The 27,830-nt window shown below is 41.4% G+C and overlaps 1 protein-coding gene across 1 annotated transcript in view; it reads left to right on the top strand.

The window, feature by feature from the left end:
* The first annotated feature begins 11,541 nt into the window (after positions 1 to 11,541).
* APPBP2 (amyloid beta precursor protein binding protein 2) overlaps positions 11,542 to 27,830 on the top strand; it is a 71,073-nt gene continuing 54,784 nt past the window's right edge. Inside the window, exons 1-2 of the mRNA XM_075561476.1 lie at positions 11,542 to 11,964; positions 24,934 to 25,022. Of these exons, the coding sequence (XP_075417591.1) occupies positions 11,827 to 11,964; positions 24,934 to 25,022 (227 nt within the window). The 5' untranslated portion in view covers positions 11,542 to 11,826. The remainder of the gene's footprint in view (positions 11,965 to 24,933; positions 25,023 to 27,830) is intronic.

The following is a 27,830-nucleotide window of genomic DNA, read 5'->3' as shown; positions in this document are numbered from 1 at the left end:
CCCCAAACCCATCTAATGTCTGAACAGGAGTGGAGGAGTCTTGGTGTTCAACAAAGTCCAGGTTGGGTACATTACATGATTCATGAGCCAGAACCACATATTCTTCTCTTTAGACGACCGCTTCCAAAAGAGCAACAAAAATGAAGATTATTTGGGGATTTTCAATTAAATCGTCTTCAAGTTTAATGTTTATGTGTATATATGGTGTAGTATTCAGTGAATATTTGAAAAATGTACAAATTATCTGTCCACACCTGTGCATGAGCTGTATTCTTCACAGCAACAAAGCTCAGTTAAATGTAACTGCAAATAGATTACTATAAGGTGTTTAAGACATAATTTCTTTAGTTATTTTGAGTATAAGTAAATTGCCTGTTGGATTTTTACCTTGTTACTTTTGTTTATAATAAAGTTTCTGTGTTTCATTTGTTACAAAAAATACTTTGAGAGCCAACCTATATTGGAACTACTATATCATTTTTAAATCCAAAACCAATTCATCACCTTCTCCTCAATACTCCCATAGTACTTGTGCAACCTCATCACAGTATTTATCAGATTGTATCACTATTGACTATGTGTTCTGTCTTTCCAAGAACAACCCTAAGCTTTTATTCCATCCATTGGACCAGCACTGACAGTACAACTTCAAAACCACTTAGACCTTCTATATTAGTTCCCTACTGGAGACTGTTGGGATCAGAAGGTAAACTGTGTGTTTAATGCAGGGTCCAGGTGAGGATCTTCAAAGCTGCTGCTGATCTTGGTTGGTGGCATCAAGTGAGTTCCACCTCATAATGAATAAAACATGGATAACAGAATAAAACACGCCCCAGTCCTTGCCCAGCCTAACATGTGTTCCTATGTTTTAGTCCATTGGTGCAGCCACTGTGTCAACCCATCTTCATGAGGGTCTTCCTCTTTTTCACTGCCCTTTATCTGACCAAGCCTGATGTTCTTCTCCACAATTGTTCCCTCCTGATAACATGTCCAAAGTGCATAAGATGAAGTCTTGCCATCCTTACTCCTAATCAGCAGTCCAACTCTTGTAGATTTGTTTTAATTTTACTAGTTTAACTTGAACTTGTATCATGAGAAACTGTTGGTCTGTTCTGCAGGTAGCCCCTGGCCTTGCTCTGACTGATGACATTGCCCATCTCCATAATCTCTTTTCAATGATGCATTCCTGTGTGTTCCATTTGTTGAGGTCCACTTGTATAGTCCTGTTTATGCTGTTGAATAAAGGCATTTTCAATTAATAGATTGCTGGTATTCAAAATTTTATGATGTGATCTCTGGTATAAGTTTTCTCTTTTATTGGCACTTCATCCACATACTGTAAATTCAATAGCTCAATCATATCAAGAAGAGTTATACAATCACTACCACAATCAATTTTAGAACATTTTATTCTTCCTTGTACTCAATGTTACTCATGTAATTATTTTTAATTGTGGCAAAATATACACAACAAAACATTCTCCATTCAACAACTTCTATATGTATAATTCAGTGCCATTGATTATACTCATGTTGCAACCATGATTGATATTCTTTTCCAAATTATTCCACCACCATTAACATAAAATCAATGGCCCTTAAGCAAAAGCTCTTCCTCTTCACCTGTGGTAACCATCAGTCAAGTTTGGTTCTTTCTGGCATCAATTTTATGACCAAGATCATATTTTCCAACTGCTGGTCATTTGTTGGTTCAATTTCCATATCCCAATCATCAATAATTATCAGTTTATCCTGGTTGCATATAAGATCTAATTCTTATTGTAGAACTTGGGAAAACCCTTTGGCATTAGTGGTTGCTGCATAAATTTGCATAATAGTCAAATATTGGTCTTCTTTGTATGCATATAGCTATTATCCTATCACTGATAGCACTATACTTAAGGATAGTTCTTGAAATATTCTTTTTGGTGTTGAATGTGATACCGTTCCTGTTTATCCTTCTGGGATAGTACCCCATATGGTTGTCTGATTTTAAATGGTTACTATCAATGAACTTCATCTGGTTAATGACTAGGATATTGAGCTTTATGTTTTCTATTTCATTTTTGACAACTTCCAATTTTTTTTCGATTCACACTTTTCACAACCCACAGTCTCATTACTAAAGGATGTTTACACAGCTGTTTCCTCTCGTTTGGAATTGTGTCACCTCATCCACTGAAGTCGCTGAAAGCGTTGCTTCATCCACTTCATTGAGGCTGATTCTACTTTGAGGAAGACCTCTTGCCCAGATGTATTTGGAGCCCCGTCTAACTTGATGGACTCATCTTCTGCCGGCGTTATCAGACAGGGTTCCCTTGGGATCCATAAGATTTCCACCGGACAATTTTTTTTCATAAGTAGATCACCAGGTCATTTTTTTTTGAGTATATCGTAGTCTGGAAGTTCTACTGAAACCTGTCCACCATGAGTAACCCTGCTGATATTTGAAATACCAATGATATAGCTTCCAGCATCTCAGCAACAGGCAAGTCCCCACAGTAGTACAAACTGACAGATGAGTGGTTGATTGTTAAAGTAAGGTCTGGCAAATGACAGCATTATTTTCCATTGTTTCTTAGGGCCAAATGGGAGTGGTATGTTAGTCAAAGAGTAGAATTTAAATAGAACAGCCTGTATTAAATTTGGAAACAGAACATCATGTCTAGGCGGTAGGGTAACTCTAAAGGGCCATTGTTATGGGTGGTGGCTATGAATATATACAGGAAATTCGGGTGCGGGAGTGGGCAGTGTTTCATACTATTGGTCACTGTGAATCAGAATGGACTCAATGGCAACAACAACAATAGCATCATTTCTCCAAGAGTTGAGAACATGTTGGTACAGCCTGGCTCTATTCTTCATGTCATTTTGTTTATCTGATGTGTGGTACCATGTATACGACTTAAGGTTATCATTATTATTATTTTTAACATTTTATTAGGGACTCATACAACTCTTATCACAATCCATACATATACATACATCAATTATATAAAGCACATCTGTACATTCTTTGCCCTAATCATTTTCAAAGCATTTGCTCTCCACTTAAGCCTTTTGCACCAGGTCCTCTTTTTCCCCTCCCTCCCCGCTCTCCCTCTCTCATGAGCCCTTGATAATTTATAAACTATTATTTTGTCATATCTTGCCCTATCAGGCGTCTCCCTTCACCCCCTTTTCTGTTGTCCATCCCTCAGGGAGGAGGTCACATGTGGATCCTTGTAATCGGTTCCCCCTTTCCAACCCACTCCCCCTCTACTCTCCTAGTATCGCCCCTTACACTCCTGGTCCTAAAGGTATCATCCACCCTGGATTCCCTGTGCCTCCAGCTCCTATATGCACCAGTGTACAACCTCTGCTCTATCCAGACTGCAAGATAGAATTCGGATCATGGTAGTAGAGGGGAGCGGGGAGGAAGCATTTAGGAACTGTAGGAAAGCTATATTCCTCATGGGTGCTACGTCGCACCCTGACTGACTCATCTCCTCCCCTAGACCCCTCTGTGAGGGGGTCTCCAGTGGCCGACAAATGGGCTTTGGGTCTCCACTCTGCACTTCCCCCTTCATTCACTATGGTAAGATTTTTTTTTTGATGATGCTTTATACCTGATCCCTTTGACACCTCGTTCTCACACAGGCTAGTGTGCTTCTTCCATGTGGGCTTTGTTACTTCTGAGCTAGATAGCTGCTTGTTCACCTTCAAGCCTTTAAGACCCCAGACACTATCTCTTTTGATAGCAGGGCACCATCAGCTTTCTTCGCCACATTTGCTTATGCACCCGTTTGTCCTCGGCGATCATATCATGGAGGTGTGCAGCCAATGATATGATTTTTGTTCTTTGATGCCTGATAACTGATCCCTTCGGAACCATGTGATCACACAGTCTGGTGTGTTCTTCCATGTGGGCTTTGTTGCTTCTGAGCTAGATGGCCGCTTGTTTATCTTCAAGCCTTTAAGACCCCAGACGCTATCTCTTTTGATAGCTGGGAACCATCAGCTTTCTTCATCATATTTACTTGTTCACCTGCTTTGGCTTCAGCAGTTGTGTCGGGAGGGTGAGCATCATAGAATGCCAATTTAATAGAAGAAAGTATTCGTGCATTGAGGGAGTGCTTGATTAGAGGCCCAAGGTCCTTCTGCCACCTTAATACTAAACCTATAAATATAGACACATAGATCTATTTCCCCATCCTCATATATATATATTTGCATGTACATGTCTTTGTCTAGATCTCTATAAATTCCCTTTGCCTCCTCTATTTTTCCCCTCTATTTCCCTTGATTTTCCTTCTGCCCCACTATCATGCTTCGTCCACACCTGGGTTATAACTATACCTCTTCTTTATGTTACCTTACCCTTGATCATTCCCCACCAGGCCTGCCACTCCCCCCTCATTAAGGATCTTATTTATGAGTTTCATTTGACTGTTGGTCTACATTTAATGAGTACTTAATATGTGATTCACTCACTCACTGCCATTGAGTCAATGTCAACTCACAGCAACTCTATAGGACATGGTAGAACTTCCCCAAGAGTTTCTAGGACTTTAACTCTTTTTATTTAATCATTTTATTGGGGGCTTGTACAGCTCTTATCACAACCCATCCATCCATCCATTGTATCAAGCACATTTGTACATAGGTTGGCATTATAATTTTCTAAACATTTGCTTTCTACTTGAGCCCTTGGTATCAGCTCATTTCTCCCCCTCCCTACTCCACCCTCCCTCCCTGACTGTAATTCTTTACGGAAGTAGAAAGCCCCATGTTCTTCCTGAGGAGCAGCTGGTGGTTTTGAACTGTACCTCATAGTTAGCAACCCAACACATAACCACTACAGGGACGTGAACCACATCATTGTATTTTCAATGGCCTTATGTGCATGTGAAAGTTGGACACTGAATAAGTAAGAGTGAAGAAAAATTGATGCTTATGAATTATGGTACTGGAAAAGGATAATGAAAGTAGCCTGGATAGCCAAAAGATTAAAGAAATCTGTCTTGGAAGAAGTTCAGCCAAAATGGTCTTTAAAGGTAAGGATGGCGAGACTTCAGCTCACATACTTTGGACATATTATCAGGAGAGACCAGTCCTGGAGAAGGACAGCATACTTGGTAAAGCTGAGGGGCAGCAAAAAATTGGAAGGCCCTTAAAGCGATGGATGGACACAGTGGTTGCAACAATGGGCTCAAACATAAGAACAATTGTGAGGCCGGTGCAGGGCAGGGCAGTGTTTTGTTCTGCTCTACATAGTCACCACGAATCAGAGCCAACTCAACAGCACCGAACACCAACAATTTGTGAACTTAGCCTTGGTGGTCTCTGAAATGGACTCTGCAGATTTAAGACAAGTCTTTGTCCCTTTTTGTAGACTATGGTTTAGCTAAGAGCCGTGCTGGTATTGTGCTTGTGAGGTGGCCTGCTAACCACACGTCAGCAGTTTGAAACCACCAGCTGCTCCATGGAAGAAAGATGAGGCTTTCTACTGCCATCAAAAGTTACAGTCTCAGGGGTTGTGGGAAGGGGGGTAATGGGGAGCTGATAGATCGATAATTGTATAACTTCACTCAATGGGATTGAACAATAGAATTTTATGTGGATGGATATAGAGAATTGTGTAAGATATATCAATAAAACTATTATTGAAAAAAAAGAGTTACAGTCCCAGAAATTTATAGGAGCAGCTTTACCCTGTCCTGCTGGGTGACTAAGAGTCAGCATTTACTTACTGATGGCAGTGAGTTAAGAGTTTATTGTTTGGTTGCTCATAGATAGTCAATACCACTCTCACACAAAAAAGTATGGCAAAGACGTCAGCAGAAAGTTCTAAAAGATGTTCATTAGAGGCCACAAAGAAGGTCATTTTCATGAAGGAGGTCACATGAAAGCCTATATTTCAGATGTTAACTGTGGAGTAGACTGCTTATGTGGAGTACCTCCTTGTAGCTTGGCCTTTTTCAGAGTACGCCAGCCTGGCAGTGGGTGGTCTACATCTGGGTTAGAGAAAGTTCAGCCTGCAGACCAAATAAGGCCCTGGAAATCATCAACACCAGCTAACATCACATGCCTCACCAAAGAGAAGTGCTCTTGCCAGCATATTCAAAGAACCAAACTTATTGCCATCGAGTCAATTCCAACTCACAACAGTCCTATAGGACGGCGCAACTGTGCCCATGGGTTGCCGAGACTGCAACTCTACACAGGAGTAGAAAGCCTCAACTGTCTCCCAAGTTCCTGCTAGTGGCTTCAAACTGCTGACCTTATGGTTAGCGGCCCAAGGGATAACCACTATACAACCAGGGTTCCACCATCACATTAGTGGGGGTGTTAGTTAAATATTTGACCAGTATAGTCCTTGGATGATGTTATAAATATCCAAATGGCCTTTGATAGAAAAGGTTCCCCACAGGGATCCAAGAATAAGTAGTGCAGAAAACAATATAGACAGTGCATGGCTCTTTTGGGCTGAATGTAAAAATTCATATAGCATTTCCACTGTATTCCATTTGTCGAAGCAGTTGTCGAAGCACCAATATTCAAGAGGAACATATGTAGACCTCATTGAAAGGGAATAGATAAAAGCAATATCAGAGAAATTGCTATTTAAAAGTTGTCATACAGCTGGACATCCCTTGCAGAGGGATAGTGGGGGGGAGATGAGTCACTCAGGGTTCAGTGTAGCAACAATGAAACTCAAAACCTTCCTCTAGTTCTTGAACGCTTTCTCCCCTCCCAATCATCATGATCCCAATTCTACCTTGCGGACCTGATTAAACCAGAGGATGCACAGCGGTGCAGTAGGGATCTGGAAACACAGGGACTCTAGGACGGACGAACCCCTCAGGACCAGCGGTGAGAGTGGCGACACCAGGACGGAAGCGGGTGTAGAAAGGGAGGACCGATCTAGGGGATCTACATGTAACCTCCTTTCTGGGGGATGGGCAACAGGAAGGTGGGTGAGGGGAGACGCCGGGCAATGTAAGATAAGATAAAATAATAGAGGGAGAGGGGAGCGGGGAGGGAGGGGGAAAAAAAAGAGGACCTGATGCAAAGGGCTTAAGTGGAGAGAAAATGCTTTGAGAATGATTGGGGCAGGGAATGCATGGATGTGCTTTATACAACTGATGTATATATATGTATGGACTGTGATAAGAGTTGTATGAGCCCCTAATAAATTGTTTTTAAAAAAAGATAAAATAATAATTTATAAATTATTAAGGGTTCATGAGGGAGTAGGGAGCGGCGAGGGAGAGGGAGGGAAAAAGGAAAATGAGCTGATTCCAGGAACCCAAGTGGAAGGCGAATTTTGAGAATGATGAGGACAACGAAGGTATAAGTGTGCTTTACTCAATTGATGTATATATGGATTGTGATAAGAGTTGTATGAGTCCCAATAGAATGATTTATTAAAAAATAAAAGTTGTCATAAAGGATATCATAGTCTCAGGATTCTTTCTGGGTCAGTTTCATGTCTCATTTTGCCCTGCCCTGTATAAATCCTTCTGCTAAATTTGCAACTACCAGATGTCAAAGTTTACAGGGGCTCTGGCGGATTATCAGGGTAATTTAGTAACACAAAGGACCTTTGTCCACCCAAATGTCTCAGTGGCTATTACAGATTATCAGCCATCCTCTGTTTTCTACTCTTCTGGAATGGATAGTGCATGATTCTAAACTTTTTTCTGGCTCTTTGGATAATAGATGAAGTAGTTATGCCTCATTTCTGACAAATAACTCTGATCTTCTTACTTTCTTGTTTATGATTATTTAAGGATTTTTAAAAACCATTTTCCAGATGAAACCCAAGGCCATTAGCACCACATGCAAACCCCTTCACAATGTGGCCCAGGCCCTGGGAACTGTGATTCTGTGCCAAAACATGCAAGGCAGTGTGATTATTGAGTTTAGATCCCTGCTTGCCAGGTTCCACTGATTTCTTGAGGTGCAAGGGAGGATATTTCTTTGTTCATTGGAGGAGGAGTCCACAAGACAAATGGTTTCATTTGTTTCTTCATTCAGCCAGTTTTTCCTAGTCCCAACCCAACAACTGGCTTCTGATTCTCAAACTAATGCTCTCCTTTGACCTGTGGCCCTTTGTACAGATGCCAGGGCATTAGTCCTGACTCCAAACCTTCTGGCGAATTGTTTCTCAGAAGCCTTGTCCTTTTAGGTCTCTCAGTTCATAACAGGCATTTAATTAACATTGAATTGCAAAGCAATCAAGAAACGATCAAGAGATCCCTTCCTCTCAGACATCCTCTATATTTTTTTAGGTCTAACTCTGCTCAGTGGCATCTAAGGTCCATACATGTATCTGACACAACTTCACCTGTTTACAGGGCCTGAGCCCAGATCCCAATTCAGCCAAAATATTCTACAGCATCTGTATTGAATTTCAGGGCATTCAAGGATCTTTTGAGGTAGGTTTGCCAGATAGGATAGATGCTTAGTTAACTTTAAATTTCAGGTAAACCATTGAGATGAAGTAAAATTACTTGATATGGTTCTTCTATCCACAGTCTTTGTAATTCCTACCAAATGACTGGGTGGGGGCATGCAAATGAGGTATAGAGTAGTCTAAGGAGGGGATTGAAAGTTTTGCGGCTCCTTTGGGTGTAAAGTGAGCCATTTTAGAAGCAGGTATAGAGAGAATCCAATGATCATCAAGAAAGAGGAGCTTCCAGTGGAGCATGTGCAAGATTCCTGAGTGAAATGGGGCAGGCAAGAGGTACCAGAAACCACAGTACCAAGGCAGTGAGATGAAACAGCTGGTTTCCCGGCCACAGACTACTGAATGGGGTGTCCTTTGAACACCTATCAGAGCTAAAGGAGCTTTAGAACTCTTGCCTAACGCCAAGGAGCTATGGTGCTCGGAAGCTCAGGACTAGAGAGAGGGAGGTGCACTTGTCAGTATGACAGAGAAAGAGGTATTGCTGTCGACAAAAGGGCTGTCTCAGTGTTTTCTGATCCTGACTTATGGAAATCTGCTTGCTTCCTTAAGTCCCTATAATCATGAGTATTGTCTGTGGTGAGTTCTCCGTGGCCATTGCAATGGATTATCCAACCCAGTGGAGAAGTCCGTTGGTGTCAGAATAGGGTAAAGGAAGTTGTAGGTGGAGGCATGTCTGATTTCTGCCTTGTGAGACTTGACCTTGAGCTGGTGTGAAGTTGGAATCTCCTTTCTTCTTGGGCAGCCACAGAAGGTCAGACATGGTCCCGAGGCTATTTCCTCAACAACAAATAAATATTTTAGTCTAAGGATATCCCATGCAATATTTTTAGGAGTAATGTATGCATAACTATATGTTTTTGATGGCAAGAAGATCCAAATTTTTACCTGTTCCTCAAAAAGGTCTGCATCTAAGAATGCTTGATGTGGGATCTGCTGACAGAACGAATGCTCTTTGAGTGACTTGCAATAGGTGGGTACAACTATTGCATGGGATATAATTATGTTTCATTTTATTATTAAAAAATTATAATTATATTTAAAAAGTTTTCTTGTTCATCAGAAATTCAAATGTAACTGAGCATCCTCTATTATGTTGTTACCTGGCAACCCCACTTTGAAGCCAACCACAGCTTTCCTCGGTTCACGATTATAGAGTCAGAACTGGCTGTGACTGAAAAGAGAACTAACTGTCCTTTCTTTCCAGACTAACCATTTTAAGTTTGAGTGAGCCTAAAACTATGCACGGTGGAGGGTGAACTAAAAGAACAACTTCCAACTCCTTTAGCTCTGTCGGGACATTTCTTACTGCCATCTCCTGATCTAACGTTGTTATACAGTGATAATGCGACCGATTTGGTCAACATTGTGGTCAGTAATTTCCTTGTTAAATGCCTACAGCAGAACAATGCTGCGGCAAATTCTTGAGCTAGGTCATGTAGAAAATAGTGCATTACATAAATAACAGTTGTTCAAGCCTGAGGAAGGGAGATGAAGGGCGTTGTGGCTACTGCTGGGTCAGTCCGAACCAGGCAGCCCCTTCGCTGGCATCTTGGAAAGTTGGGTAACATGCCCAACTTTGCAGCCCTTGCTTCCAGACTCCAGGCAGCCCCCTCCCCAGCCTCACAGAAAGATGGATGACCTGCTGGACTTCACAGTCCCTGCTCTTAACATTCCAAGGAGCTTATCTCTCTGTCCACCTAGCCCCATCTCCCAACAAGCAACTTTGCAGTGAACGAGATCATTTGCTCACAGCTGTTCTGACTGAAATCCTGTAGCTGCAGGACTAAAAGGCTCCCTTCCCCTTATCAGAAGTTCTTGGCAAACCACATATGTATCTGCGGGCCTCGCCGCCAAGCTGCGACTTCCTTCACCTAGCTCATAGGTTGTGGAATTCGTCCGGGAGTTTTTCCATGCCTTAATAAAACTTTTTTTAACTTCATATTCCCGTCTGAATTCTGTCTTCATTCTGCGTCTCTGTATCTACCTCTCAGCTACAAGGGGTGAGAGGTTACTGTGGGAGGGGGCTGGGGGTCTCGCAGACGTGGAAGGGGGTGCAGCCCCAGAGGTTGCATCAAGAGAACAGGCCCACGGACCAGGCCCACGGCTCGGACCTTGCAGTAAACAATTATTCAACGATCCTCTGGGACTGAGACTAGAAAGATCATAGAAGAGGGAAATCCCCCCCTCCCCACACACACCCAGGGAGGCAAACAACAGAAACGTGGGTGAAGGGAGACGGTGGATGGTGTAAGATATGAAAATAATGGTGGGGACGGGAGGGGGGAAAAGAGGAGCTGATACTAAGGGTTCATGTCGAAAGAAAATGATTTGAAAATGATGATGGCAACATAAGTACAAATGAGCTTGATACAACTGATGCACGGATTGTTACAAGAGGTGTAAGAGCCCCCAGTAAAATGAGTATTTAAAAAAGAAAAAGAAAACGGAAATCTTCATTTCTATTTGACTGAAGTCCTGTTTGTGAGCAGTAAGGCCGCGATTCCCTCACCGGTCTGCAATTCTATACTGAGGCTACTTACACAATGAAATTTTCTAGAACATGGGCTCTTTGAAGTTTTGTTTATTTACTTGAGGCACAAGGTACAAGGCAAAGGAAGGGACAAAGTAAAAAGTTCACCCAGAAAAGTGTCTTCCATCCTGATCTCGTTCCTAGAGCAGGGGGCTAGGGGATCCGAGCCCATGAAAGGCATTCTGCAATACGGTGATTTCCCTGAATGTATACTTTTTAGCGTACGGATAATTGTGTGCGTTGAGGGTCCAAACTTTTACCGAAGAGGCAGAAGGGTCCCTGCTTAGGAACTAAGAAGGAGCTGACGTGCTCGAATGTCTGGGCACGAGGGCCCAGAAGCTCGGTTCTAACTTGCACCTGGTTAAAAAGTGTACTGCCGCGACCGCGACCCCGACCCCGACCCCGACCCCCAGCTCGCGGCTCGCCTCGAAGGTACTCTCTCCGTGGGAGGGATCGCGGGGAGCCTCTGCCCGCGTTCTCCGCCTGCCGCATTCCTCGCCTCCCTGCGCGGCGGCGCCCGCTGACGTCATGACGCCGACACGCAGCCCCGCCCCTGCGGAGACCGGCGCCCGCACGGACCCCGGGCTTCCGAGAAACCCGGCCCCGGAGGCCTCGGCCGGCTCTCGCCCGCGCTCCGGCTGTGCCCGCGCCTGCGTGCTCTGAGTCCTCGTCCGCCTCGGAGTGCCCCCCCGGGCGGCCGTGCCCCTCTGCGGGGAGCCCGCGTGGCCGCCGCCGCCGCCCCTCCGAATCCTCCGGGGCCGCCGAGGAGTTCGCTACGGAGGGAGGCGGGGGCCTGCGCGAGGAGGCGGAGGCGGCGGAGGCGGAGGAGGAGGGAAGAAAGATGGCGGCTGTGGAACTGGAGTGGATCCCGGAGACTCTCTACAACACCGCCATCTCCGCTGTCGTGGACAACTACACCCGCTCCCGCCGAGACATCCGCTCCTTACCGGAGAACATCCAGTTCGATGTGTACTACAAGGTACGGACCGTGGGCCCGGTCTCCTGCCGCAGCCTCGGGGGCCGCACCCCCTTCCACGTCTGCGACCCCCCCCTCCCGCCGCAGTAACCCCTCACCCCTGTAGCCACAGTGCCCCCCAAGACGGCTGGTGCGGGGTGCGGATAGGAAGACGCCGCCTCCACATCCTCCGTCTCGGAGCTCGGGCCGTGCTCGCCCTCCTTTCCTGATGCGTCTTGACCCCTTCGCAGGCTTGGCCTCAGTGCGGCCCCCCGGGAATGGGCCTTGGGCGCAGACTTCCTCAATTGCGCCCCTGCCCCTCTCGGTCCTTCCCTGCCGCGCCGTGTCCTCGAGATGTTTTCTGCCCTCTTCCCACGATTGTGTCGGGGTCAGCTGGATCCTTTCTGTCCTCCCTCTGTGCCTTTTACCCACTTCCTTTTTCTTCCCTCTTTAAAGATGTGTTTGCTTTTTCCTTTTCTTTCTGCTTTATATTTCTTCGTGCCTCCTTTCTCTTTCCAGTCGAGAGGGAATTGACAGATTCTGGGCAATTTTGTACTTTGCAGATTCCTTAAGGCTTTGGTTTTGTTTATCTTTGGGGTTATACTGGGGGCTTCATGAGTATAGGAGTGGTGAAAGGAAAGGAAAGGGATAAATCTTATCTGGGGGAAAAAACAAACCCCAAAAGGACAAACAATTTCAGAAGTTTGATTTTGTTCATGTTGTTTGAAAGTTACAATCTTGTAGCATTCCTAAATCACTCCCCCTCAAAACTCTGAACAGAAAGTCTCCAAGTCATTCTCCAAGGAGTTTCAAGGGTAAGTATCTTCCAACGTGGACAGTTTTTACTGTGTTTTTAGAGGGAGGAGAACTTTATGGACTCGGAGACTCCCTTTCCTCTCCTCCCCACACTTGAAGGTGAACACTGGATTTATTATTTCGTTCTCCTGGCCTTGAATTGGCGTGGAGAATTATTCTCCAGTAGCCATCCATGCAGAATGTGTTCTTTTAGACCTTAACGTTTTCCTCTTGATCAGTAGGTTGGCTAGAACAGTGTAAACTGATATTTAACAGATGTGTATATTCTTATATATCTATGATGTTTTCTGGCAGTTGTTTTATTGGGACGATTGCCCACTTTCTCCACCCCCAGAATAATTTTTTTTTTAGGATTAGCAGCTGATGCCCTACGTTCTACTAAATCCAGCTGATTTGCATCAATTCTAACAACTAAAAGCCCTTTTGGTCATGTATGCTTTTTTTGTTTTTAATTTAGAGAAGGACTGCCCTTCATTGTATATTCCTTTGATACATTTACTTTTGTGCATCTCTAAGGAAATTTGTATAGTTGATATCTTCCTCTAGAGAAATGGTGAGTTAGACTTGCCTTTCTTACTTTGCTTTGTGCCACTATCTTTGTCCATTAAAATCATATGCCATCTTTTACAAGACATTATTGGGGATTTAATCAAAGTACATCAGTAGTTGGGTTCTCTCAAAACCTTTGGCTAACTTCTGGTACGTTTCACTTCAGATTGAAGCTTTTCGTTTAAAAATTATTGGTCAATATGAACAGATGGTGCCTTTGTCACATTTTCCATTTGACGTAGTTTACAAAATTTTAATACTGCTTCATGTTGGCACACTTTTACTCCTTAATAGTTTGGGATTAGAACATTGTGCCAAGAGGAGGAAGATAGTTTATAGGTGCCTGGAACTGTTAGGCTCCATGGTGGCATAATGGTTATAAGACAAGGCTTTCTATCATTGTAAAGAGTTATAGTCTTTTAAAAAAAAGAATTATAGTCTTGAAAACTCACAGGGCAGTTTGATCCTAGGGTCACTAGAAGTGAGAATTCCCTTGATGGCAGTGAGCGGGGCTGTTAAGTGCTTTTTTTTTTTTTTACATGTTTTATTTAATCTTCATAGTGAAACTGCAAAGTTAGGGTATAACTGCTTTATAGGTGGGAAAGTTAATAATTTAGTCAGGGTCTCATACCTAATATTTAGTTCCTGAGCTGGAATTCAAATCCATTTCGGATTCTTTCTACTGTACCCTGCCTTTTTGCTTAGAAAGATTTTTCAGCTGGAGGTAGTAGATTATTTAAATTCGAGATTCAGTTGCCCTACTTTGTAATTGACTCTTAGGATAGAAGCCTTGAAGAGTGAAAGTCCCAGCAGTCCAGTATTTAATGGGGACATTAAAAAAACAAAACAAACACATAAACACTATCAAAACTGTGAGTGCACATGTAAATAATATAAACTACTCATCCTCAGTGTAAATTGTAGAAAATTTTGTGGGCAATTTTCTCGAGCTGAAGGGTAAGTGTTGGGCTGCTAACCACAAAGTTGATGGTTCAAACCCACTAACACAGTGGTTCCCAACCTTCCTAATGCTGGAACCCCTTAATACAGTTACACACATTGTGGTGACCCCCCTCCAACCATAAAATTACTTTTGTTGTTACTCCGTAACTGCAATTTTGCTACTGTTTCAAATCACGCGACCCCTGTGAAAGGGTCGTTTGACCCCCAAAGGGATGGTGACTCACATTGAGAACCGCTGTACTAACAGCTCCCTGGAGAAAGATAGGCTGTCTACAACAAAATGATTTCATTTGGGATACCCTGTATTCACAGAGTGATTCGAAATCAACATCATGGCAGTGGATTTTTTTTTTTCGGTTTTGATTTTTTAAAGTTTCCCACCTTCCCAACATGATCACTGAAGACAGACGTGTGTGTAAGCAAATGTGGTGAAGAAAGCTGATGGTGCCTGGCTATCAAAAAGATACAGCATCTGGAGTCTTAAAGGCTTGAAGGCAAATAAGCGGCCATCTAGCTCAGAAGCAACAAAGCCCACAGAGAAGAAGCACACAGCCTAAGCGAATACAAGGTGTTGAATGGACCATGTAGCAGACACAAAGGAACAAAAACAATCATTGTGTCATCACCTTCCTCACATAATTGCTGAAGACGAAAGTGTGCATAAGCAAGTGTGGTGAAGAAGGCTGATGGTGCCCAGCTACTGAGAGATATAGCGTCTGGGGACTTAAAGGCTTGAAAGCAAAGAAGCGGCCATCTAGACCAGAAGCAACCAAGCCCACACGGAAGCAGCACACCAACATAGGTGATCGTGAAGGGCAGAGGAGACCAGGTCTCCAACAACAAAGGTGGGGTGGTGGTGAGAATCACATCACCGTGAAAGAGGGGGAGTACATGATGGGGACCCAATGCCCATCTGTAGACAGCTGGACATCCCTTGCAGAGGGGTAGTGGGGAGGAGATGGGCCACTCAGGGTTCAGTGTAGCAACAATGAAACTCAAAACCTTCCTCTAGTTCTTGAACGCTTCCTCCCCTCCCAATCATCATGACCCCAATTCTACCTTGCCTTGCAGACCTGGTTATACCAGAGGATGTACAGCAGTGCAGTAGGGATCTGGAGGCACAGGGAATCTAGGACAGACGAACCCCTCAACACCAGCGGTGGGAGTGGCGACACCAGGAGGGAAGGGGGTGTAGAAAGGGAGAACCGATCTCGGAGATCTATGTGTAACCTCCTCTCTGGGAGATGGGCAATGGGGAGGCGGGTGAGAGGAGACGCTGGTGATTGTAAGATAAGATATAATAATTATTTATAAATTATCAAGGGACCAGGGGTGGGATCGGGGAGGGAGGGGAACGGGGGGAAAAAAGGGAAACCGAGCTGATTCCAGGAACCCAAGTGGAAGGTGAATTATGAGAATGACGAGTGCAACGAATGTATAAGGGTGCTTTGCTCAATTGATGTCTGTACAGACTGTGATAAGAGCCTTATGAGCCCCAGTAAAAAGATTTTTAAAAAAGTTTACAGTTTTCTCCACTTTAGAGCTAAGGACAAACTCATAATTAGATCCCGCTAACATTCCAACTTCCATCAATAGATACAGGCATACATTACAGTATTTGTGAACTCAAACTTCCTCATCCCTTTGGATTTGTGGAGTCCAGTGTCCCTGTGTTAATGTTTGTCCTTAGCTTCAGATGAAGAGTTACTGTATATACTTGCGTATATGATGAGTTTTTCAGCACATTTTTAATGCAATTTTGTGGTAAAATTTGGTGCCTAAGTGGATATTTGGGTCAGCTTATGCTCGAGTATATACAGTAAAAGCAGATGGAAGAGAGTTGATTGACTAAGGTGTCTAGTGAGTGAATTTTCAAGGGATGGTCGTGAAGTAGAACTCTGGTGGTATAGTGGTTATGAGTTGACCTGTCATGCACATAGTCGACCAGTTTGAAACCACCAGCAGCTCAGAGGGAAAAAGACTGGGCTTTCTACTCCTGTAAACAGTTATAGTCCCGGAAATCCACAGAAGGGTGGCATTGACTACCGGTAGCAGTGAGTTGGTTTTGGAGTTGGTCGTCATGAAGTAAGGAGGTAAGATCATCTGCTGAGAGTAGATGACAGGAGGGAATGTTTCTGTAGAATGGCTAATTAGAACACGACTGACTAAAAATATGATAAAGAATTGACATGTGGTATAGGTCTGCTATAAAAAACAATAGTGGTGCCGTGGCTTAAGCATTGGTCATACAAACCCACCAGCCGCTAGGAGGTAGAAAGCTTCTGTCAAGCTTTGAAGCCTTTGGTAAACCTTTGAAACCCTGTGGAGCCAGGTCTATTACAGGCTCACTAAGTTAATATCAACTTCACAACAGTGGGTTTGATCTTTGGTTTGTAGGGTCTACTCAGCAGCAAGGGGTGTGATACAGATTGATGCCCTACAAAACAATGGCTTCTATCCCAAGTGCTTTTTCTCTGAGTGTGTTCAACCATTTCAGTACAGAAGGTGGGTATGGTAATTATGGGGCTGGTCCAGGGCCGAAGCAATTGTAAACAATGTGAAAGCAAATAGAGCGAGGATGACTATGAGTTCTTTAAAGAATGAGTTTTACAGTGTTTCCTTTTTAACTGGTAGATCTATTTTGTTTCTCAATCCAAATCCAAAGTTTGTCATAGAGTAAGTTTTGTCTAGGTGAAATGTTTCAGTAATGTTTATTTTTTTAATCTGAAACTCAGTAATTTTATTCTTTGCTATAAATCTCAAATTCAGGCCATACTAATCATGCCAGATTTAGGATAAGAATTAACATTTGTTTTTCTTTTTCTGTGTATTACGAGACTAAGCCAAAGAATATTGTTACTTGCAGTCCAGTTCAAATGTGCACGAGTTTATTCCAAATTTCTGTGTGATTAGTGGTGCATTTTATTTATTTATTTATTTAAAGCTAGAATACGGTTGTCTTAGTTTCTGTAGGGTGCCTTCAAAAAAAAAAAGTCCAGCCCAAACTGTGACTTCCAAGGACAGTTCAATTTAAAGCGGAGGTCAGAAGGTTTGGCAACTATTTTGGGGGTCCCAAAGGGATAATCTTGGTGGAAGGATGTAGAACGATCATTGGGGCAGAGTAGGAAGACATTTTAAGAAAATGAAAATCTGCACTGCTGATAAAAAAAAGCCAGGAAAGTTGTAGCAGGACTTTTTTGTGTGTGGTAGCAAGAACTATGAGAAATTCACTGGGAATCTCTGCGTCATCCAGCCTCATACCCACTTGTGCCCCTTCAGACTTCTTTTTGTTCCCCTAACTCAGCATTGAGAAGGAACACAACTTGAGCCCTTGAAGGAGGCCCAGACTGCTGTTGTTCCAGTGTGTGAATGGAGAAGTGAGGCATTACTGAGGGGAAGGTTAGAGAAATGGCAGTTTCGCCTTCAAACGTGTGTAGACATAGATGAAGGGCCTGTCGAGAAATAATAGTTTCACATTTCAATATTTTTGTGTAATAAAGGTTACTAATGTTTTATAGCAAAACTTTTTAACACATCCTTGTATTTCTGTCATATGGTTACATACAGCCTCAACCAATATTCTGAAAATATTTTAAAATTAGTTGGTGACAAATTAGGAAAAATATTTACAACATACATGGTAGTCAAAGATGTAATATTCTTATGAAGAACTCTTAAGATCAGTAACAAGCCCTGGTGGTATAGTGAGGTCCGAGCTAAACTGCTAACTGCAAGATCAGCAGTTCAAAACCGCCAGCTACTTAGTGGAAGTAAGATGAGGCTTTCTGATCTCATAGAGCAGTGGTTCTCAACTTCTGGGTTGCGACCCCTTTGAGGGTCGAACAACCCTTTCACAGGGGTTGCCCAATTCTTAACAGTAACAAAATCACACTTAGCAAGTAGCAATGAAAATAATTTATGTTTGGGGGGAGTCACCACAACATAAGGAACTGTATTAAAGGGTCACGGCATTAGGAAGGTTGAGAACCACTGCCATAGAGATTTAGAACCTTGGAAACCCACAGGGGCAGTTCTGCTCTATCCTATAGGATGGCTATGAGTCAGCATTTGACTCAGTGGGAGTGATTTTGTTTTTATGATCAATAAGAACTGAAACTTTACTGAGATGAGGGCATATAAAAGAGCATAACTATCCAGAATAGAACTACTTTGTAGGGTTTTCTTAATTAATTATGGGAGCAGATCTCCAGGCCTTTCTTCAGTGGAACTACTGGGTTGGGTGGGTTCAAACTGCTGGTCTTTTAGTTAGCAGTCCAGTGTAAATGGTTTGCACTATCCAGGGACCTTCCAGCACCCACTCCAAAAGAAATACCTGGTCACTCACTGTCATTGAGTTGATTCCTGTTCACTGTTGACCCTATAGAACCAGGGTAGAACTGCGCCTTTGGGTTTCTGAGGCAGTAAATCTTTATGGGGATAGAAAGCCTTTCTCCAAAGTAGCAGCTGGTAATTTAGAACTATTGACCTTGGGTTTAGCAGCCCAATGGGTAATCCATTATGCCACCAGCACTCTAGTGAAATAACCTGTAGCTCTTGGATAAGACCGATGTTAAATATTGTTTTCCTCAAATTAAAAAAATTGTGCACTGTTCTGTTGTGTGTCATTGCAGTTTGGAAACTGGATGTATGCTATTTGATTTATATACAGTTCAAAAACAAGTAACGTTTATCTAAGATGTCAGAAGGTAGGAGAGGATAGTGACTGGGAACAGAGGTAAGGCTTCTGGGATTCTAATCTGTCTGATGGTCTGGATCCCCGTGCATTTGTGGTCAGTCACTTTGTGAATATTTATTGACATTTTTATGAGTTTTTCACTCTTCTCCATATGTATTATACTTCCATAAGTTAAAATAATAACAACATCGGTCTTTACCTATTAGATTGTTAATCTTTTAACTACTCGCAGGACATATAACCAAACCAAAACTCACTGCCACCTTGTCAATTCCAACTCATAGCAGGAATCCGATAGGACAGAATACAAGTATGCACTGTGGTTTCTGAAGTTGTAAATCTTTATGGGTGCAGACAGCTTCATCTTTTCCCCAGTGGGGTTGAACAACTTGCAGTGGCTTACAGTGAACCAACTACGCCATCAGAGCTCTGCAGAACATTGTAACACTTACCTAAATTTTCATCCTTTGGGGTTTATTGGGCAGCAGTGATCAGGAAATCACCTGTATGACTGCGTGAAATGGAAAAAATGACATGTAGTAAATTACTGTTTTGAGTATTGCATCCTGGAGAAGTGAATTTTTGGTGACACTGTGGGATATTGGGCTGCTAACCGTGAGGTCAGTGGTTCAAACACATAAGTTACTCTGAGGGAAAAAGATGAAGTTGTTTGCTGTGAAGGTTTTTCAGCACCTCTAAAGCCTCACAAAGGACCTCTATGAGTTAGATTAAACCGGATGACTGTGGGTTTAGTTTTATTATATATTTTTGAGTTCTGATGACACTGTTGGATGGCTAACCACTAGGTCAACGGGTCAAACCCACGTGCCTGCACCTTAGGAGAAAGGTCTGGCTGCCTGCTGCAGTAAAGATTTAAGTCTCAGAAAACCTAGAGGGTATCTAGGACTTGGAATTGACTCAATGGCAGTGGGTTTGGATTTTCTTAGCCTTGCAAACATAGTTTCTTAGCCTTGAAAATATTCTGTGTGTTGACTTGAAGTTGCATTTCATGTGATATTTTAATGTGCATGAAATTCTGCATTTTCAGATGCCCTAAATTATATGTGCCTGTCAAGGGATGGATCTAGAAGGCAGTGGAGAGTCCAGAGGGGGTGGGGTGGGGTGGGAGTGGTGTGTGCGTGCGTGTGTGTGTGTATGTGTGTGTGTGACTAGTCCTACTCCTTGAGTCCAGAGGGATTTTGGAGTCCAGAGTGGGAGGGCGGGGAGGGGTGTGTGTGTGTGTGTGTGTGTGTGTGTGTGTGTGTGTGTGTGTGTGTGTGTGTCCTATATAATTTTATCCTATATAGTCCAGAATCATATGGCCCACATAATATGTAAATCTGTATTTCATAACGTAATTTCAAAAATACTCCTTGATTCAGCCTTCCATTATAAAAATATATAGTATCAGTATCAAAGTGGGAAATAATTGAGTCATCAAAGGATTGAAATAGTTTTCATCAAAATCCAGAAAAAGGTTTTAGGACTTAACTCTTAAAAAGTTAATAACTTATAACAGAATAAACTTATTTCAACTTATATGATGGAAGACTAAAGTTTATAAAATTTATTCATAGCGCCTTTACAAACCAATGTGGCTTTATGTTCACAGTGATTTTCTTTACATGTTTAAACAGTGATTGAGGGGGGGAAATCTTTTATATATTTCTTTTCTTTAGAAATTAGCATGTAATTCTTTTTTAATTAAAAGATTATTGGGGGCTCTTACAGCTCTTATAACAATCCATACATCAATTGTATCAAGCATATTTGTACATGTTGCCATCATTTTCTAGACATTTATTTTCTATTGAGCCCTTGGTATCAGCTCTTCTTCCCTCCTTCCCCTCCACTCTCATGACTCCCTTGATAAGTTATAAATTATTACTATTTTCATATCTTACACCAACTGCTGACTCCCTTCTCCCACGGATTCTGTTGTTCATCCTCCAGGAGGGGTGTGTGTGTGATTATGCGTCAACCATTGCAGTCAGTTCCCCCTTCCTCATCTTCCCAACTTCCCAGCATATAATTTTTTTTAAAAAAATACCATTATTATGGCCTCTTATATCTCTTACCACAATTCATACATTCATGTAGTATGTCAAGCACATTTGCACATACCCAGCATATAATGCTTAAGTCAAGAAACAAAAGTTTTAAAGTTGGTTATCTAGACTACAGAGTAAATTTTCTATTAGGAACAGCAGGTGTTTTCTGATAGCTATATTCATGTCCTCTCAGCTCCCTCTTTATGGATGCAGTCTTATTCTCACAATGCTTGGTAATTCTCACAAGGCTTGGAGAAAAGAAGCTAGGAATCTTATTGGACCAAATATTGAGAATGCTGGCCTGTATTGAATTATGAAAGGCTTGTTATCAACTATTGACTAGTGTCATAGTTTCCAGTGCTACCATAAACCTGAAAAAGCCAGTTCAAGTGGGTGACTTGAAAGAAGGAATGTCTTCTCATTTTGAACACTGGAAGGGCATCAACTGTAGGTAAAGCCCATGTTTTCCCTTAGTATGTTTTCTGTGTGTGTGTGTGTCTGTCTGCTCTGTTCTTTTTGAAAGATAATACTTAGAAATGGGTACACAGGTACAGATAAGAGCTAAAAACACAGGGAATCCAGGACAGATAAACTCTTCAGACCAATAATGAGAGTAGTGATACCAGGAGGGGAAGGGGAAGGACCCCTTCCCTGGGGGATGGACAACAGAAAAATGGGTCAAGGAAGACATTGGTCAGTGTAAGACATGAAAAAATAATAATGATAAATTATCAAGGGTTTGTGGGGGAGGGCGAGGGAGGGGAGCAAGGGGGGTGGGGAATGAGCTGATACCAAGGGCTCAAGTAGAAAGAAAATGTTTTGAAGATGGTGATGGCAATATATGTACAAATGTGCTTGACACAGTAGATGGATGTGTGGATTGTGATTAGAGCTGTAAGAACCCCCAATACAATGATTTAAAAGAAAGTGGCAGCCCTGGTAGTGTAATAGGTTGCATGTTGCTGCTAATCCTGACGTCAGTAGCTTGGAACCACCAACTGCAACTTGTTGATGAGATGAGACTTTCTACTTCCGTGAGCAGCTACAGTCTCAGAAACCCCACAGGGGCAGAGTTCCGCTCTTTCTTATAGAGTGGCTATGAGTCAGAATCAACTCAATAGCAGTAAGTTTTTGTGTTTGGCTTAAAAATTGATTAGATTTAGGACTCACCGTATTCTAGCATATTCTCATTTGCATAAAAGAGCTCCCTATTTCAAAATTGTCTTGTGTACCAGGCCTAGGATTTCAGCACATTTGCAGCCAAACCAAAAAAATCAAGTTCACTGCCATCGAGTCGATACCAACTCATAATGACCCTATAAAACAGGGTCGAATTGCCTCTATGAGTTTCCAAGAGTATAACTTTTTTTTCTCCCAACAGTTTTATTGGCACATAATTTACATGTCATATAATTGATTCATTCAATCATTGAATAATATCAAGGGGAATTGTACAATCACCACAGCCATTGTCACCTGCCATGGTTAAATCACCTTCATTATGAGTTGTACAACCCCAGTCAGTTCCAGTGCTCCCTCCTGCCCTCATTAGAAATCCCCTTGTCTTCCTATTGCCCAACCCCCATCCCTGCCTTCTCCCTAACACCTTGTATCAGATACTGTCATTACACAGCCACTCCTGTGCCTCACCACTGGGTAACCCAACAGAAAACAATGAAAAACAAAGTGCACTAAGGTGGTAAGGATAATAACATAAATACAAAAATAGAAACAGGGCGTGAGAGGGAGGAGACCCCCATCAACAGAGAATATAACTCTTAATGAAAGTAGAAGCAGGGGATGCTGTGGGGATTAGAACTTCTAGGTAAATAGACACATCTCTATCCCTTTGTTTTTGTTGCTACTTTATAACTGTGATTTTGCTACTATTATGAATCAGGAGACCCCTGTGAAAGGTTCATTCAAATCTCATAGCTTGAGAACCCTTGAATTAGTTTGAGGGGAATCCTCAAAACATGAAGGACAGCGGTTTTCAACTTTAGGGGAGACTTGTTATTTGAGTATTGACAGTGTCCTCAGAGCTTCTTTTGACGCAATGATGGTACCTTTGGAGACCCTTAATATTTGCCTAATGGGTCACTGCAAGTCAGAATCAGCTTCACAGCAGTGGATTTGGTCTGCGTGACTTGTTTAGGGGTGAAGGATACTTTTTAATATATGCTTCTTTTTCAAGAAAGAATTTATTTTCCTCCAAAAATGTTTTTCTATTCTCTTTAAGCTAGCAACAGCTAAAAGTAATGTACATAGCTTTTTAGGTGCCTTTTAGTATTTCCAAATACGGAGCATAATATTAAACATTGTAATAATTAAAAAGGAGCTATACTTCAATAGTCTGATGAGTGTCATTACCAACGCACCTAAACCTTTGTTTATTTCCTCTAAGCCATACTTCATAGGATATAATCAGCCATGGGGAAGGGAGACAGCGATCAGTGTAAGATATGAAAATAATTATAATTTATCAAGGAGTCATGAGGTGGGGGAGGGAAAATAGAGGAGCTGATACTAAGGGCTCAATAGAAAATAAATATTTAGAAAATAATGATGGCAACATTGTACAAATATGCTTATATAATTGGTGTAGGAATTGTTATAAGAGCCTCCAATAAAGTGATCTTTTAATAAAAGTTATATTCATTTGTGGGATTATAATTTAAATCTAGTTTCTATAAAAAGAATTAAAAAAATTTTTAACTCTACTGATGCTTTTATTCTCTTCAAGAGGCAGTAGTAAAGAGATTAAGAATATAAATTAAGGGGGCCAGAATCCTGATCTACTTTTTGTGTGTAATTTTTAGCAGGTTATTTAATTGTATGAATCTCGGTTTCCTTATAGTAAAAGAATAGAGCGAGTTACTTAATAAAAAGCATTTAGAACAAACCAAACTTGTTGCTATCTAGTAAACTTGACACGCAGTGTGTATTTACCATTCACAAGGAACTCTTCTAAATGTTATATAATAATTCTTTGTATTTAAATATAACTATTAAAACATTTTAAAATGAGTTATAGAAATTTGTTAACCTAAAGGTTGGGTTCCATTTAGCATTGGCATCTTTCTTGATATTACTTACTATGTAGTTAGTAAAAATATAGAAGGGTAAGTAAAAAAGTACAGCAACAAAAGCATAGACACCTTTATTAAATACGTATATAAAAATATGAAGCTATTATTTCTGGACAGATCCTCCGTCTAGGTTTATACACTTTTGAAGTATGTGTTTTCATCTCTCTAGACCCTCCCCCAGTAGTTGTGCACTGTTTAAGGTAAGCCACAGCATTAACAGCTGTTTTGGCATCCTTGAGGGGCTCAGCTTATTTTCCTTTTCAGAGTTCTTTGAGTTTGGGGAGCACGCAAGTTGGCAGGGGCAGGGCTGTAGTGTGGACAGGGTAAGGTTTCTCAACAGTATTCGTAGAGGATATCCCTTGGCCAACCTCAAAGAACAAACTGTTGTGATGGGGAAATTTTCCATGGAACAGCTTTCCTGGCCTTTTTCTCACCAATGCGTTTGTCTTAAAACTTATTCCAAATAAGCTCCTGTGATCATCCAGTGTCCAAGATTACCCCTTTTGGGTACCCCAAAAAACAGTTACCATAACCCTGTGAGCTTAGACCTGTTTGCCATGAATTTAACTGACCCATAAGCTGCACTTGGAAGCTACTGTGTGGATTTGATTTTTTGAAGGAGCGTAATGAGGCTAAGGCAGTTTTACTGAGAATTTTTCTGCAACCATTCATTGATTGCAGAGACATGTTTAAACATTTTACTTGGAATAAATTCATGTATGTATAAACTGGAACCTTAGTAGCGATACTTTTTGACTTGTATTACATATAATGAAAATGGAGATTAAAATTAAATTTAACATACTATTTTTTCTTTTTTAAATTTCAGCTTTACCAACAGGGACGGTTATGTCAACTGGGCAGTGAATTTTGTGAATTGGAAGTTTTTGCTAAAGTCTTGAGAGCTTTGGATAAAAGGTAAGTTCATTTTCAAGTAGCATTTATTTTCCCAAATCCTTTATGTAACTCAGGAAGTATTTCTTAAATGTGGTATTGGAAAATGTCAGATGGATAAAATAAGCTTACCTTTAACAAATATAGTGCCAATATGAATCTCTAAAGCTGTTTCAAATTGCTTTGTGTGTGCGTCTGGTATGACTGTAATATGGAGTAGCTTATTTGCATTTTGGGAAGCAGCAGTCTCTTTCCTTTGCACTCTTGTTACATACATAAGAGGACATCAATTGTATCAGCAGGGTGACTGGTCACAAAAGAAGTATGTTTGTGTAGCCAACATATAGATAAAATAAAAAATTGTAACCAGAACCTCAGAAGCTCTATTTTGCCTGCTGTCTGAATTATTCCTTCTTCCTAGGATAACCACTAGATTTATTTTTCACCTGTTTCTGAGCCTTCCGTAATAGAATCACCAAGTATGTATTATTTTGTCTTTTTTTAAAGCTTAGTATTATGTTTATGAGCACCATCCAGGTTGTTTGTGTAGTGTGTTCCTTTATGTTGCTGTATACGTATAGTATTCTATCATTTCAACATTTTTATTCACTTGTTCCACTGTTCTCAGTCTTTTGAACTGTTTCCAGATTTTAGCTGTTAAACACAGCACTGCCGTGAACCTTGTTTTTGTTGTAACAGTACAGTGTGCATGGTATGCACATCTGTCTATTAACTATATGCCTAGAAGTAGAGTTTGGAAACTGTTTACAATATTTACATCTGTAGTGTGTCCAGCCAGCATGATAGAGAATGTAGTAAACATTTTGTTACGGTAATTGTGCAGTCCAAACAATAACACTTGGTGCAGGAGAGACTTTGTCCTTCATTGTCCCTCCACCATTTCCTTTGGAAAGCTAATTCTCTGGCACATTAGCTTTCTGTGTTCAATGAAGGAGACCCAACTCATCTTCCCAGTTGTATCTGTTATCATGTAGTAGATGTGGCATTGCCTTTGCTTGTACCTGCTGGGCTGTACATAGCATTCTGCCCTACACTTCCCTTAGCAATCAGCTGGGTTTTTTCTCCAGAACCCTTAGTTCTAGGAAAATCAAAATATGGTTTCACAATAAATTGCTGGTCTTCAGTAAAAATATTGCTAAATTTTATTTGTTAACCAAATGAATATATCTTGTTGAATGTCTAGGGTGTGCCACCCTGTCCTAAATATTGGGGCAGGAAATAGGATCCCCTTTCCTTGGGGAGTTTATATTATAGACTGGAATGAAAAGTAAATTAGTGGAGCAAATTTATTGTTCAGGCATAATGAAATGTGGACTAGGTATTAATGTTAAACCTGTAGAGAAACTTCTTGGTTAATTGATTAAAATTAATCAGTAAGAATATAGTAGAAGATAATGTCTCCATTTTGGTAAAGAAAAGTTTTGAAAACTCTTTACTCTTTTTCTTTTCTGTTTTCTTCACATTTGGGCTGGTTTTTTTTTTTTAAACTACAATTTTATTTATTTTATTGTTGAGAATATATACATCAAGATGTATACCAATTCAGTAGTTTCTCCATGTTCCATTTAATGACATTAATTACATTTTTTATTGTTTTTTAGAGGCTCATACAACTCTTATCACAATCCATACATACATTAATTTTGTAAATCACATTTGTACATTCATTGCCCTCATCATTCTCAAAACATTTGCTCTCCACTTAAGCCCCTGGCATCAGCTCCTCATTTTTCCCCCTCCCTCCCCGCTCTCCCTTCCCTTATGAACCCTTGATAATTTATAAATTATTATTTTGTCATATCTTGCCCTGTAGGAAAACTCTTTACTCTTAAGGGTGGCTTGCTTCCTGGTGGCATAGTGGGTTATTTGTTGGGCTGCTAACCATAAGACCAGCAAGCCAAGCCCAGCAGACACTGCAGAAGAAAGGTGAGGCTGTCAGCTCCTGTTAAGACCCATGGGGGAAGTTCGACTCTGTTTTCTAAGTTGGAATTGACTCAGTGGGTTTCTTTTGAGTTTAAATGCTGCTATAACAGAAATACTCCCAGAAGATGGTTTTAACAAATGAATTTATTTTCTCACTGTGTAGAAGACTAAAAGTCTGAATTCAGAGCACCCCTTCTATGGTGGCAAGACTTTCTCTATATTGACGCTGAGCCTTAGGGAAGGACCTTATATCTTTCCTGCTTCTATCTCTTTTATCTCAAAAGTGATTGATGTAAGACACCACCCAACACCTATAGTATAACAAAAGACAATCTATTCCCAAATTAGATTATAACAACAGGTCTACAAGGTTGGTATTGACCAAGTGCTTGGATTGCTAACTCAAGGGCAGCCATTCGAACTCACTAGCCACTCATCTAGAGAAAGATCTATTAAGATTTGCAATCTCAGAAATACTATGTAGGGTTACTGTGAGTTGGAATCAACTCAGTGACAGTGAATTTGGGCTTACTTTTTAGTAGTAGAATCGATAACACATATTTTGGGAACAATTGTATTCATAATCCTTGGTTGATGTTTAATTATAAAACTAAAATCACATCGTTTGACCTTTAAAGTAAAGAGCACATTTGTTTTAGTTCGAAGGACAACTAGAATGTCCCTTAAAGGAAAGGATGGTGAGACTTCCATCTCAAGTACTTTGGATATGTTGTCTGGAGAGACCAGTCCCTAGAGAAAGGTATCAGGCTTGGTAGAGGAGTAGTCGGGGAGGAAAGCCCTCATGATAAATTGACAGTAGCTGCGGCATATGGCTCAAATATATGAGGATGACACAGGACCAGGTGATGTGATGGAGTGTATCGGGTT

The sequence above is a fragment of the Tenrec ecaudatus genome, chromosome 10, assembly GCF_050624435.1.
Source record: "Tenrec ecaudatus isolate mTenEca1 chromosome 10, mTenEca1.hap1, whole genome shotgun sequence".
NCBI lineage: Eukaryota > Metazoa > Chordata > Mammalia > Afrosoricida > Tenrecidae > Tenrec > Tenrec ecaudatus.
Note: the sequence above shows the minus strand (reverse complement) of the source record. Positions and strands in the feature narration are given on the sequence as shown.